General features: G+C 41.9%; 1 protein-coding gene across 1 annotated transcript in view; it reads left to right on the top strand.

The window, feature by feature from the left end:
• The window catches only part of LOC126199006 (uncharacterized), a 362,479-nt gene that overhangs the window by 191,136 nt on the left and 155,875 nt on the right, over positions 1–15,468 (top strand). The window contains exon 4 of the mRNA XM_049935686.1: positions 8,261–8,349. Within this exon, the coding sequence (XP_049791643.1) occupies positions 8,261–8,349 (89 nt within the window). The remainder of the gene's footprint in view (positions 1–8,260; positions 8,350–15,468) is intronic.

The raw sequence follows: 15,468 nt of genomic DNA on the forward strand, positions 1-15,468 counted from the left end.
TAAGGAATAAATATACCGAGAAGCAGTGGTTAGAATACAAAGTTCCTTGAATAGGTTTCTACAAGATATTCTTGAATTTACACCACAAATGATTCTTATCACACGCTTTTGCACCCTAACAACTTTTAGTCGGTTTGATGAATTGCCCCAGAATATGATCCCATATCACATAATAGAATGAAAGTAAACAAAGTATGCAAGTTTTTTATATTTATATCTCCTACATCTGATACTATTCTCATGGCAAATACAGCCTTGTTTAGGCGGTTAAGCAGGTCTGTGGTATGTCCTTCCCAACTGAATTTATTATCGAGTTGTAATCCCAGAAATTTAACACTGTCAGCCTCTTCGATCTGCATGTCTTCATATGTTATACCCATACTGAAAGGAAATCTCTTACAGGTTCTGAACTGCATGTAGTGGGTCTTATCAAAGTTTAATGACAGTGAATTAGCTTTAAACCACTTATTAATCTCAGTGAAAATTTGACTAGCAGCAAACAAAACAAACTTAGCACCTGGCAATGTAACAGATGAGAGGTAATTAATGTACGCAAGAAAAAGCAATGGACCCAAGATGGAACCTTGAAGAACACCACATGTACTTAATTCCCAGTCAGATGAAGACTGATTGCTTACTGCACAGGTGTTTCACAACAACACCCTTTGTATCCTGTCAGATAAGACTCAGTCCATTTCGCAACGTTACCGGTGACACCACAATATTCTAATTTACTTAAGAGAATGCTGTGGTTCACATAGTCAAAGGCTTTTGACAGACTACAGAAAATACCAGTATCCTCTACTATATTATCTAATGAATTAAGTACATTCTCATTGTAAGTGTAAATAGCTTTCTCTGTGTCAGAACCTTTAAGAAATCCAAACTGTGACTTGGACAATATTTTATTTGCAGTCAGATGCTTAAGGAGACCCTTGAACACACACTTTTCAAATATTTTTGAGAAAGGCGACAAAAGTGAAATTGATCGATAGTCTGATGGTATCTCTTTATCCCCCTTCTTGTAAAGAGGCTTAACTTCAGCATATTTTAGCTAGTCTGGAAACGTTCCGCTGATAGGATACTGATTACACAAATAACTTAAGATAGAACTCAACTCACATGAGCACTCTTTGATTAACTTTGTTGATCTGCTATCATACCCACTGGCATACTTAGATTTTAAGGATTTTATGATGGATGCTACTTCTTTGGGAGACTTGCGTGTCATTTCCATTTTACTGAAGTTATTTTTAAAGACTGGTCTCAGATACTCCATTGCGCTGTTCAACGAACCTGATAACCGCAAGCTGTCAGTAACTGAAATGAAGTACTTGTTTAAGAGGTTTGCAACACTACATGTGCTTGCTTCCGAAGTCTCATTTATTTTTAGAGCTATCTGTTCCTTTTCCTTTTTGGCCCCAGCTGACTCTGTCTTCACTATATCCCATACAGTTTTTATTTTGTTACCTGATGTAATTATCTTTTTCTCATAATAAAGCTACTTCGATTTCTGGATTACTTGCTTCAATATTTTGCAGTATTCCTTGTAATACATTACAATGCTAACATCCTACATGATATCTTTATTGCTTGTGTAATCCACAGTCTATTTTTTGACTTCTGTTTGAGTTGAGTTACCTTTAGGGGAAAACAGTTTTCAAAAGTGGAGACAACTTTATCCAGTTCATGTCTGAGCAATTTCCTGAATTTCTCAATTTTTGACTTAATTTATTACCCTCCTGTACTCAGATTTAATAGTTTTTTTTTTATCCTGACAAGTTTCAACATGTAGATGTAGATCTTCATAGTCAGCTCCAAACATTCACTGGGGGACATAAAGATATTGAACATTTAACACAAGATGCTGCATGTCATGATAGCTAGCCCATTTACTATTGGTTTTGTGATATGACTGTTTTCCCTAGATTTGTATACAAAGATATTATCAATAGCAGTCTCAGAGCATTTACGTATCCTAGTAGCTAAATTCACAGTAGGAACTAAATTGAATGATAGTGTTACTGGCTGCATTAATTGTTCACTAACAGAGCTTTTCAATAAATCCACATTAAAATCCCCAGCAACCACTATTTCCTTATTTTTTACTAAAATTTCCTGAAGATGATCTGTATATACCTACTGTTATAAAGGACTTATTACTAAATACTACTTCTGTTGCACAAGCTTCTAAGTGTTGCTCTTAGCAAAATTTATTAATATCAGTATTCTTGAAACGAAAACAGTTTCTGAAAAATATGGCAACTCCTCCTTTCTCCATATTTTCTCTACAGAAATAAGAAGCTAACTTGAATCCTGTAACATTAAACATATCTATACCATGATGTTCAGAGAGGCAGATTATGTCAGCTGGTTTGCTCAACTCTAATTCTTCAACACAAATAACCAACTCATTAAGTTTACCCCTTAGTCCTTGGATATTCTGATGCAACAGTGATAACTGATTTTGTGCACTGGCTGAATTACAACTGGATGAACCTAATTTTCCTGCCAATTTTTGAGTATCTCTAGTTTCAAACAGAAGCTGTCTGCATGAATTGTGTACGTTAAAATCTGCTTTCTGGCTGCCTGTTTCATCAATGTGAATGTCATTTTCAGTCTGTGTCCAAACATCTTTTGTTTCTGTCCTCCCTACCCTAAAAAAAACTGCTGATATGTCACTTGCAACCACCACACTAAAGTTTGGCCTTACTTTCTCCGGTGAATGGATATCACTGCTCTCACTGAATGTCGTGTGTGTCACACCATCCACACCCTGTAAAATGTCCTGGAATAGTTGGTATTTAAGCTGAAAAACAGTTTTTGAAACTACACATACATGCACAAAGCGGACTCAATTCGGATGTGTTAGCAGTGACATGAGAATATTTTTCTTGCCGCAGTTGGATGGACCTACAATTATTGCACGTATACAGGGTGAGTCACCTAAGGTTACCGCTGGATGTATTTCGTAAACCACATCAAATACTGACGAACCGATTCCACAGACCGAACGTGAGGAGAGGGGCTAGTGTAATTGGTTAATACAAACCATAAAATAATGCACGGAAGTATGTTTTTTAACACAAACCTACGTTTTTTTAAATGGAACCCCGTTAGTTTTGTTAGTACATCTGAACATATAAACAAATACGTAATCAGTGCCGTTTGTTGCGTTGTAAAATGTTAATTACATCCGGAGATATTGTAACCTAAAGTTGACACTTGAAACCTGCGACGTTCAGTTGCGTGTTGTAACAAACACGAGCGAGCAGTATCTGCAGGGACATGTTGATGACTTTAATCATCTAGTGCAATTCTGTCAATGGGCATTAACAGAGAATGCGTTGCAGTTCTACCTGTTTACCGATGAAGCGGGTTTCACAAACCACGGGGCAGTGAATCTACGGAACATGCATTACTGGTCCGTGGACAATCCTCGCTGGCTCAGACAGGTAGAGCGATAGCGACCGTGGACTGTAAATGTATGGTGCGGAATCATTGGCGACCACCTCATTGGTCCTCACTTCATTGCAGGGGCCCAAACAGCTGCAACATACATCGCGTTTCTACAGAATGATCTGCCAACGTTGCTCGAAAATGTCCCACTGGAAACGTGTCGACGTATGTGGTATCAGCATGATGGTGCACCTGCACATTTCGCAATGAACACTAGGCTGACCCTTGACAGGATGTTCGACGGGCGTTTCATAGGACGTGTAGGACGCATAAATTGGCCAGCCCGTTCTCCTGATCTTACACCTCTGGACTTCTTTCTGTGGGGTACGTTAAAGGAGAATGTGCACCGTGATGTGCCTACAACCCCAGAGGATATGAAACAACATATTGTGGCAGCCTGCGACAACATTACACCAGATGTACAGCGGCGTGTACGACATTCATTACGCTAGAGATTGCAATTGTGTGCAGGAAATGATGGCCACCACATTGAACATCTATTGTCCTGACATGTCGGGACACACTCTATTCGACTCCGTAATTGAAAACGGAAACCACGTATGTACGTGTACCTCACCCCTCATGGTAATGCACATGTGCGTCAGTGAAAAAGACCAATAAAAAGGTGTTAGCATGTGGACGTAATGTGCTGTTCCAGTCTCTTCTGCACCTAAGGTCCATCACCGTTCCCTTTGGATACCTACGTTATTCGGTGCTCTCCGATACACACGATCGAACAGCGGAGAAGTGGTACTCAAGCGTCAACTTTAGGTTACAATATCTCCGGATGTAATTAACATTTTACAATGGAACAAACGGCACTGATTACGTATTTGTTTATACGTTCAGATGTGCTGACAAAACTAACGGGGTTCCATATAAAAAAACGTAGGTTTGTGTTAAAAAACATACTTCCGTGCATTATTTTATGGTTTGTATTAACCAATTACACTAGCCCCTCTCCTCACGTTCGGTCTGTGGAATCGATTCGTCAGTATTTGATGTGGTTTACGAAATATATCCAGCGGTAATGTTAGGGGACTCACCCCGTATTGTCAGGAAGGAGTGCGCCATTGTTATTGTTCCGGTCTTCTTGCGCACCGTCACAGTTCCTGTTACTTACAACGAAGTCTTGACGCATCCCCCACCTTGCCATGATACCTACTACGTCAGGTACTGGCGTGCAATGTGTTTTATAGAAAATAGTGAACACTATGCCCTTTCCATGATACCGTCCATTTCAGGTACTGGCGTGCAATGGGAGAATTTAGTTAAAGGACATAGCTTTCTGCAGTTGCATGTTTCCACTGAAAATACTGGGGCAATAGCTTCAGTATTTGCAACATAATAAGACGTAATAAATAAAAAAACAAATACACGGTTAAATACTTTTTTATTCAGTAATACTCAGGATGCATTACATCAATTTGTTCTTTCTTTATCTTAACTCAAATACAGAATATAGAAAATAAAGCCTTCTGGTATGCACAGAATTCAGCATGTACTTAAACTTACTGGCATTACATTAGTTTGCGCCGATGCGATACTGACCCACTGTTTGAAGTCGTCTACACGCACACTGTTCATACCTAGCTAGTCTGCAATGTCTCTATACACAGTTTTAACACAAGGCAGCCATCTGTTCAATCTTTGCAACACAATGGATAGCACCATCTGTAGATCGAAAAAGTTTTTGACGGTGGAGTGCTGTAGATAAGCGGTTGTGTCACCTGATTTCACAAAGAATGCAGAGTCATTGTAAACTGTTCTAATGGATGGCGTTAGAGCACCACTGTAAATGTCCGGAGGACGACGACTTGGGTGATATTCGGCGGTCAACTGCTGCTTCAAAAAGTGACTCTGAGCACTATGCGACTTAGCTTCTCAGGTCATCAGTCGCCTAGAACTTAGAACTAATTAAACCTAACTAACCTAAGGACATCACACACATCCATGCCCGAGGCAGGATTCGAACGACTGCAGCGCGTAGAACCGCACGGCCACTCCGGCCGGCTCAACTGCTGCTTGATACACGCTTTTGCACGACAGAGTTCACCCCATTCGGCCTCCGTAAACCGCACTTTAACATGTTCAGCTGCATTCTCGATCTCTATGACAATACGCCACTCTCTGTCTGTGGTTGCTTCTATACTAATATGTAAATGTTTCGAACCACTATCGGTTAAATTGTACACTGAAGAGAAGAGTAGTGGTGCACAAGGCTTAATTGGTATCTTCTCATCCATTACATCCTCACTATTTCCATGCAGTATCACTGGAATATTCTGCGATGGCGCTTATGAAGGAGGCCAGTACCGACCTGCGCATGCTGATTAGGACCCCCGGTGCACTTCAGCGAGTCAGGGGCTGGCTGGATGTCTTCAACCGACAATAACAGTTGTTTGTCCTGCGCAATCAAGCTGTCCAGACGTGCGACAGGATCCCAGGAAGCTGCCGCTGGTGCGGGTCTCGACGGGCTGGGACACGTCGCTGTTGCAGACCCCGACAGGCTGGAGGACGTCGCATCCGCTGATGAGCAAAGACCAAAAGCCGTTACAAGCGATGGTAGAAGCACAGAGACACTCACACGGCGGTAAACACAGACATTAAGCAGGGGGTACTTACTCTTCCGCGGCTTCTTCGTATTCTGTTGCTGTTGTGGCTGGACGGCGCTGGAGGATGTCGACTGGCGCTTCATTCTGGGTGACTGACTGCAACTGAGGCTGCAGAGCTGCTGGGTCCGCCTTATATCCCCATTGTGATCTGATGCAGCGTTACTATTGGCTACTACCAATTTCAAGCGTCTTTGGTGGTATAATTGTTTTATGGGGGGTGTACTTGGGCTTTCCATCGAGTGGAATCAGGATTCGAGTCCCGGAAGTGGCACCGCGATTTTTAATTTCCCGTCAATGCCAAGCGCCTCTGGTGATTAAATTGTGTTAGGGGGTTGCAATTTGGCTTTCCGCCCAGGAGGAGCAGGGTTCGAGTCCCAGAAAGGGTACCGCCAATTTTAATTTCCCACCAACCCCCAGGTGGGGGAGGTGGGTGGTTGGGATATCAGCACAGGACTGGGACAAAGAAATTCCCGCCAAAATTCGAAATTCTCGCCAAAATTCGAAATTTCCGCCAATATGGTAGGTTGGGGAAGGGGGAGTGAGGAGGGAAGGGGCTAGGGCCAACGTGCAGGCTGAGAAAGACACGTGACGTCATCAGGGGTGGGGGCGGAAGAGATTAATTGATCACTTTAATTAATTTCCATATCAACTTGATTCAAAAGTGGAGTGACGCCGTCATTTCCCTACTACTTGCGTTCTGCCTCCGAATGGTGGAGTTACGAAGAATCTAGTCACTCGATTTCGGATTACAAATTTTGTCGCGTAGCCGTAACACTGTAAACATTATAAACTGTTTGTCGTGTAATTCAACATACGGGGTGTCCCAGGAGGAATGGTCAATATTCTGGGATATGACTGGAACGAAGCAAACTAGTCTAGTAAAGATGGTCTGTAAAACGGATACCTTAAGAGCTGCGAGCACTCCATCTTCGAACTGGAAATAAGCCCCTTCCACCGCAAGCTCTTTGCTTTCCGTATTTTGGGAGGAGATGGTGTGGGCCAAAACAACTAAAATGTTCTAATAACCATGGGCCCTAAAATGTACTCGTATACCTTGAGAGCTAAGAAAAGTTGTACAATAGAAGAAATGTGTTTCGCAGTAGCGAAGATGAACAAGTGCTCATAGCCCTTAAGGTATACATTTTAGAGCCCATATTTACTGGACATTTTTTCATGTTTTGGTGCATACCGCTACCTCTCAAAATATGGAAAGCAAAGAGCTTGCAGTATAAGTGATTTCTTTCACAATATCGAAGTTGTAGCAGTGCTAATAGCCCTTAAGGTGTGTTTTAAATCCCACGTTTACTAGACTTTTTTGCTTCAAATGATCGTTACTGTCGTATCCCTACCGCCTGCTGAGTGGTTTCTTTTCATATTAAGGAGCTTTAATTAAGCTTTATGTCTTCAAGACTCCATTTTAGGGTGACCTAATACATGAAATTTTACCGACGTAATTTGCAACTTGTTTATCAGCCTATATAGCTGGGCGCATGCGGGCTCTGAAAGTCAGTAGTGAGTGGAGAACTCTATTATTTTATTGCATAAACAACTGTTGCAAGGCGCGATCGGGTTATATCGTTTTCAAGAATTTGTTTTAGAATGTATCGAGTGCTCTACAGAGTTTGTTTCTCTTCTTAGTAGCCGGCCGCGGTGGTCTAGCGGTTCTAGGCGCGCAGTCCGGAACCGCGCGACTGCTACGGTCGCAGGTTCGACTCCTGCCTCGGGCATGGATGTGTGTGATGTCCTTAGGTTAGTTAGGTTTAAGTAGTTCTAAGTTCTAGGGGACTGATGACCTCAGATGTTAAGTCCCATAGTGCTCAGAGCCATTTGAACCATTTTTCTTCTTAGTAATCAGTTGGTACCCAATAAATCTATTTCATAGCTGCAACGGAGAAGTTGTTTTTCGGGGTATATTCCTGAAGGAGCCTTTAGGTAGGGAGACAGTCGAAGCCTTGCTATTTCCATTAGCTTTCAGATGACAGTTCTATCCGCCTGAGCTGCTACTGTAAGGTGGGAAACAGGGTTCAGATTGTCATAGCTAACCACCAACGACGAAAGAACCGTGCACATCCCCGCATGTTGTCTAGAATAAGTCACTGTATCAAATGATACATTTCGCCATGCTGCTCAATAAAAATGGAGCTCTAGTAATGGGCTTACAGTGGGTGCCTTTCGTTTGTTTTCAGATGACCAGCAGACGACGGCGATAGCGATGCTGTGTCTGGGAACCATCGTCCTCGCCACCAGCATAGCCCTCCTCGTCGCCTCCATCAAGGTAGCAAGTCTCTTTTGATTAGTATTCTGACCATACTGAGCCATAAGCAGTGCGTAACTGGAAAGAAATTTTCACTCTGCGGAGGAGTGTGCCCTGATATGAAACTTCATGGGATATTAAAACTGTGTGCCGGACCGAGACCCGAACTCGGGACCTTCGCCTCTGGCGGACAAATGCTCTACCAGAAGAGCTTCTGTGAAGTTGGGAAGGTAGGAGACGAGCTACTGCTGGGAAGTATAGCTGCGAGGAGGGATTCTGAGCCGCACTTGGGTAGTTCACTTGGTCGAGCACTTACCAACGAAAGACAAATATTCCGAGTTCGAGTCTTCGTCCGGCACGCATTTTTAAGCTCCCAGGAAGTTTCAGTACATAACTGCATAGGCTTCTACAGTGAATGTCATTTTGAATAATATCCTTCTTGGTAATAGTCCACGCCATTTTGAATCACTAAAAGCGTTGCAAAACTATGTTTGAACCGCCCGAATGGCGCCTGAACTATTGTTTATTCATCCTGAATATATATATATATATATATATATATATATATATATATATATATATATATATATATATATATATATATAAGTCCAGTTTTTCTTGCTATGCACTGCGATATATTTCGCCGCATTGTGCTGCATTTTCATTACTTATTGCTATCCAACAGCGAGATCTCCGCTTGTATACACGTGTTCAAACACAGAAGGTGGAAATAATACGCGCAGAATCAATTACGGAGCCAGTCTTGTTTAAAGCCTATCTCAGATTTAAAAAAGCTATCAGTCATTTTCTCACTCCTGCCGCAGCTCTTGTAATGTGTCTCGTTAGCGAGCAGTTTAATAATTTATCTTGCCAAAATAATTTCAGCTCACTTACGTGATATATTGCAGTATTACGCCGCGTCAGATTGAACCGCTAAAAGAAGATATATTGATTCTGCTCGTATTATTGCCACCTTCTGTGTTTGAAGACATATACAAGCGGAGATCTCGCTGTTGGATAGCAATAAGTACGTAATGTGATGTGCGACCGTGTGAAAATGCAGCACAATGCGACGAAATATATCGCGGTGCATAGCAAGAAAAATTGTACTTCGGTTTAGAACAAATCAGACTGCTGGTTCTAAACTGAACGTAGTAAACATTCACGTAATAGCACGCGGGTGGCGCGGAGTCATCGCATCATCGAACTTACGCTTCACAGCAATTATGACTAGCTGAAACAAAGTCCATACATATAAGAAATTCCCTAATTACGGGCCAGGTATGCCTAAATCACATTAGTTAACAATATGTGAAAATTATTATAACTATTCAATCAATTTAAGACTACTACAATAGACATCTTACATGTTGAAAGCAGAAGAGAGAAAGACAAGTCCGAAGGGCTCGACTGAAGACGATTGAAAATCTAGCAAAAATACATAAGTGATTCTCTGATAAGCGAATCGCAAAAAAATTAATTTTTTACATCGCCCCCTTAAATAGCTATTAGGAATGTTACATCTTGGAGAGGCCATCCAAAGTGCTATTACAGAGCTTTTTCACATTATATAAAAATATATATAGTAACTAAATTACTGAAAATACAATTAATGGTAATTAATATATTATTAGGCAACTATTTTAAATCAAAAATTCAGTTTTTTATGTAGTCACACAGCACAGTGTTCTGTTATTCAGCGAGTTAGTCAAAGTTGCCACTTCACGTCAGTTTAACGATTTAGGAATAGTCTTTTTTCCTTAACCATAAATCATAAAAGGAATACATAAATAACGGTTCATAGTTATTTTAAAATCCCGCAGTCTCACTGACTGCGCTTTGCAATGTAGAATTCTCAAATTACGTATTTGTTGATCACAGACGATCTACAAATTGATCAATGTTCTTCGTGTCTTTGGTGTGTTAAGATCATACCGTAGTTCTTACAAATTGATTTCATTTTCTTGTGGTACCACGAGTAATGCTCTTGAATATTTTGGGGTGAACGGGGTAGAAAGAAACGGGATGGGAAAGAGACAGTGTCGAGTTCCAGCACACCTCGCCTACACCAATTTTTGGCTTATTTGCGTGGCACAATCAGGACGTTAACGGCAACATGGGTTTATTTAGCTTGTTTGTCGGCCTTAACAGTGGACGAGAGAGGGAGCAAACCACGTTGTTTGAGATGGGTGTCAGATACAATAAGGTGGTAATTTTTGTTTAACTGATCTGCTGAAGTAGCAAGTTATTACATTTAGTCAATTGGATTACTATGTATCGACACATTGCGTTACTGAAGAGTCAGATCATAACCCCTCAACAGAACGCCATATGCTTTCACTGCCACTCGGTCTGCCAACTACTGGCCTCTTGGCCTAAATCAAAAATCATCAACACTGAAATAATTCGCTATCAAACAATAATCATTTGCTCTTTGGCTGAAGAGACAAGTACCAATCAGTAACTTGTTCCTTCTATTCATGGAAAAGCCTCTAACTTACTTTTTTGGGACAGAGACAGGCAGTCTCTGTTCAATGTTATTCCAGTAAACACTGAAAATTTCTGCTTCGAAATAGTTCAAATGGCTCTGAGCACTATGGGACGTAACATCTGAGGTCATCAGTCCCCTAGAACTTAGAACTACTTAAACCTAACTGAGCCTAGGACATCACACACGTCCACGCCCGAGGCAGGATTCGAACCTGCGACCGTAGCAGTCGCACGGTTCCGGACTGAAGCGCCTAGAACCACTCGGCCACAGCGGCCGGCTACAAAATAATAAATGCTGTTTTTCCTTATACATTTATTTCTGCTTCGCATGCAGTTGTGTGTCCACCAGAGTCTATCGCCATCTTCTCGTAGTTGAAGATCCTATTGCTCCGCCAGGTGTTGCTGAGGAGCGTTACTGCACTCAGGCTGCTCAGGCTACTCGCTGAATTTTCTCTTTGCTACTGCTGGGTCACTACTGCTGTCGCTCTGTTCAGTCTGCCCTTCTCTGACCTTATATTTCGTTCTACATTGATTCTGGGTGCGCAAGGCCCTCTGCGATGTGTATCGGGAATATTCTCTTGGACGCTCCCCTCGATATGATGTGAACTTCGCTTCTCTCTTTGCTCCGTTTCTTTCGCTAATCTTTCCTCTTCCCTCTTCCTTCTTCGTACCGCGGCTATATCTTAGGGTTTTCAATGCAAAAATGTAGTGATAAGGGGGCACATATGTTTATCGGTTCACGATATCGTAGTGCTGTGAGGGAGCGTCTCTCGTGCCTCTGCTTTAAGAATGCTGATGACTGAAGTACGAACATTTCTCAAAAGAAAAACAGGTATGTGCTCTTTTTCCTTTTAAAACTATAAATGGTAGCGTAGCTAATACTGTCTATCGTTCTACTAAACTGAATGACCGCGACACCATTGATGAAGTTTCAACCTCGAATGAAGTTTATTCAATCCAGAAGTCTACATCTACATCTACATTTACACTCCACAACCCACCCAACGGTGTGTGGCGGAGGGCACTTTACGTGCCACTGTCATTACCTCCCTTTCCTGTTCCAGTCGCGTATGGTTCGCGAGAAGAACGACTGCCGGAAAGCCCCCGTGCGCGCTCGAATCTCTCTAATTTTACATTCGTGATCTCCTCGGGAGGTATAAGTAGGGGGAAGCAATATATTAGATACCTCATCCAGAAACGCACCCTCTCGAAACCTGGCGAACAAGCTACACCGCGATGCAGAGCGCCTCTCGTGCAGCGTCTGCCACTTGAGTTTGCTAAACATCTCCGTAACGCTATCACGCTTACCAATAACCCCTCGACGAAACGCGCCGCTCTTCTTTGGATATTCTATATCTCCTTTGTCAACCCGACCTGGTACGGATCCCACATTGATGAGCAATACTCAAGTATAGGTCGAACGAGTGTTTTGTATGCCACCTCCTTTGTTGATGGACTACATTTTCTAAGGACTCACCCGCCTTACCAACAATTAATTTTATATGATCATTCCACTTCAAATCGTTCCGTACGCATACTCCCATATATTTTACAGAAGTAACCGCTACCAGTGTTTGTTCCGCTATCATATAATCATACAATAAAGGATCCTTCTTTCTATGTACTCGCAATACATTACATTTGTCTATGTTAAGGGTCAGTTGCCACTCCCAGTACCAAGTGCCTATCCGCTGCAGATCTTCCTGCATTTCGCTGCAATTTTCTAATGCTGCAACTTCTCTGTATACTACAGCATCATCTGCGAAAAGCCGCATGGAACTTCCGATACTATCTACTATGTCATTTTGAAACGTCCCCTTAGAAAAATTATAAACGACTGTGCTTAAACTGACACACAATATTTTTAGGGCAACGCAATCTGAGTTTCAAAAGTTCCTACAAAAGAATGGCCCTGACTGACAATAACTTATACCTTTCATGAATCACTTACCTCGAAAAAATCTTCGTTACTCGAACTACAGCAATGCAGCGAGAGCCACAACTAATAGCTAAATAAAAGATTCTAACTACTAAAGGGACTAACTACTGATAGGTATAGTTAGCAAATGAAAGATTTTGATAAAGAACAAACAATGTATTTACCTTAATAGTGTTCAAAAGTCATTATATATCAGTTCATGACATCCAGTCTTACAAATTTACTGTCTCTGATGGACACACGTCCAGATCATCCGCTCTCAAAACTCCGCCATCTCTCTCCCCGCATCCACCACTGCTGGCGGCTCACCTCCAACTGCGCAACGCTACGCGCTGTTAACATCCAGCTGCCCAACACTACAATAGCAAACAACAATGCAAACCAGCCACAGACTGCACACAGCACAGCCAGTGATTTTCATACAGAGCGCTACGTGGCATTACCAATAAAAAAACCTAAACAGCCTACTTACAATTTATACATATTGTGAAAAGCAATGGTCCAATAACACTCCCCTGTGGCACGCCAGAGGTTACTTTAACGTCTGTAGACGTCTCTCCACTGAGAACAACATGCTGTGTTCTGTTTCCTAAACACTCTTCAATCCAGCCACACAGTTGCTCTCATATTCCGTAGGCTCGTACTTTGTTTATCAGGCGACAGTGCGGAACTGTATCGAACGCCTTCCGGAAGTCAAGGAAAATGGCATCTACCTGGGAGCCTGTATCTAATATTTTCTGGGTCACTCACAGTTAGAGTAATTAGTTTCTGATGTGTGTGTAGTGGTGATTGATACTTAAAAGATCGTTTCGATAATTTTATCACTGTCCGTTTATGAGTTTCTAAGCAGCGTATCAACAAGCTGACTATGCAATGATGTCGAATCCCGACAGTAAAGAGCTTCTCGTTTGCTTTAAGCATCAAGACGATTACTATGCCGCTCATATAAGTGTTTGATAGTTATTATCAAGCTAATGTCCGTAAACTGCGGTAAATTGCGTAAATTGCGACGATAACGCCCGATATCCAGCCGCGTATCTTAAACTCCGCGCGCATATTTGAGAATTCGTGCGCGATTTGTTTGCACCAAAGTCGGGCCGTGGTTTCCTAGAATAATTTTTAAATCAACTGCGGGTTGTAAATTAACAATTCTATGCCCATTCATGAAAGTTACAGAAGATCCGCACTCGCATACTACTTGATCACGCACTCGAGTAACACGGAAGTTTTTGTTCTTACATAGAGAAAACATATCATGCATAATGCCACAAGGTGATTTGCTATGTCAAAACATATTTATATCTATATCATTAAAACTAATTACCTATTATATGTTGTACATAATTAAATTCTTTACTCTGCATATAATCAATAAAATTCATAAATGAATTACGTATATAAAAAAATCTCAAGTTGAAATGACATCATGGGTCATTACTTGTTTCGACTCCCCTACACTCACGTGACGCAAAGTCTATCTGACTATATTGGACGTACTCATGCAATGTTACAGTGTGATCGTCTCAGTGTTTGACTATCATTCTAAATTGTACTCTGGGTTCTTCCATTATGGGCGTTGGAAAGCTCCCTATCATTCTATTGACCGCTATCATCGGCGCTACTGACGAGGTGAAAGAGGGATCCTTTATTGTATGATTACATGATAGCGGAACAAACACTGGTGGCAGTTACTTCTGTAAAATATCTGGGAGTATGCGTGCGGAACGATTTGAAGTGGAATGATCATATAAAATTAATTGTTGGTAAGGCGGGTACCAGGTTGAGATTCATTGGGAGAGTCCTTAGAAAATGTAGTCCATCAACAAAGGAGGTGGCTTACAAAACACTCGTTCGACCTATACTTGTGTATTGCTCATCAGTGTGGGATTCGTACCAGATCGGGTTGACGAAAGAGATAGAGAAGATCCAAAGAAGAGCGGCGCGTTTCCTCACAGGGTTATTTGGTAACCGTGATAGCGTTACGGAGATGTTTAGCAAACTCAAGTGGCAGACTCTGCAAGAGAGGCGCTCTGCATCGCGGTGTAGCTTGCTCGCCAGATTTCGAGAGGGTCTGTTTCTGGATGAGGTATCGAATATATTGCTTCCCCCTACTTATACCTCCCGAGGAGATCACGAATGTAAAATTAGAGAGATTCGAGCGCGCACGGAGGCTTTCAGACAGTCGTTCTTCCCGCGAACCATACGCGACTGGAACAGAAAAGGGAGGTAATGACAGTTGCACGTAAAGTGCCCTCCGCCACACGCCGTTGGGTGGCTTGCGGAGTATAAATGTAGATGTAGATGTAGATGTAGATGTAGGTGTCACGTGTACTGCATGCAGGCGTGCTTGGCCAAGCCTGGAGAAGCAAATTGCGTCCAGCTGGTCTTGCATACGAAACCCGGTTTACTTCTTACGTTGTGATCTGAAGTAATTAAAATTATTATCATTACATACGGTCATGAGAATAGGAAGGAAATAACCGCTTTTACTCACACAGAGCATTACGGCAATGAAACGGCGAGAGTTGAAAATACACACGTCAAAAAATGTTTTGTATCACCTCGGTTCCGAGAGTTCCGGAAACAGTACAGAAAATTTGAATAGAGATCAACATAACAATCACTTCCACCCTTTTTATTGCTCATGAAAATCATACATTGCATGTTGTACCACCATACAGCGATACCTTCAGAGCTGGTGGTTCAGATTG

This window comes from Schistocerca nitens, chromosome 8 (genome assembly GCF_023898315.1).
Source record: "Schistocerca nitens isolate TAMUIC-IGC-003100 chromosome 8, iqSchNite1.1, whole genome shotgun sequence".
NCBI classification, from domain to species: Eukaryota; Metazoa; Arthropoda; class Insecta; order Orthoptera; family Acrididae; genus Schistocerca; species Schistocerca nitens.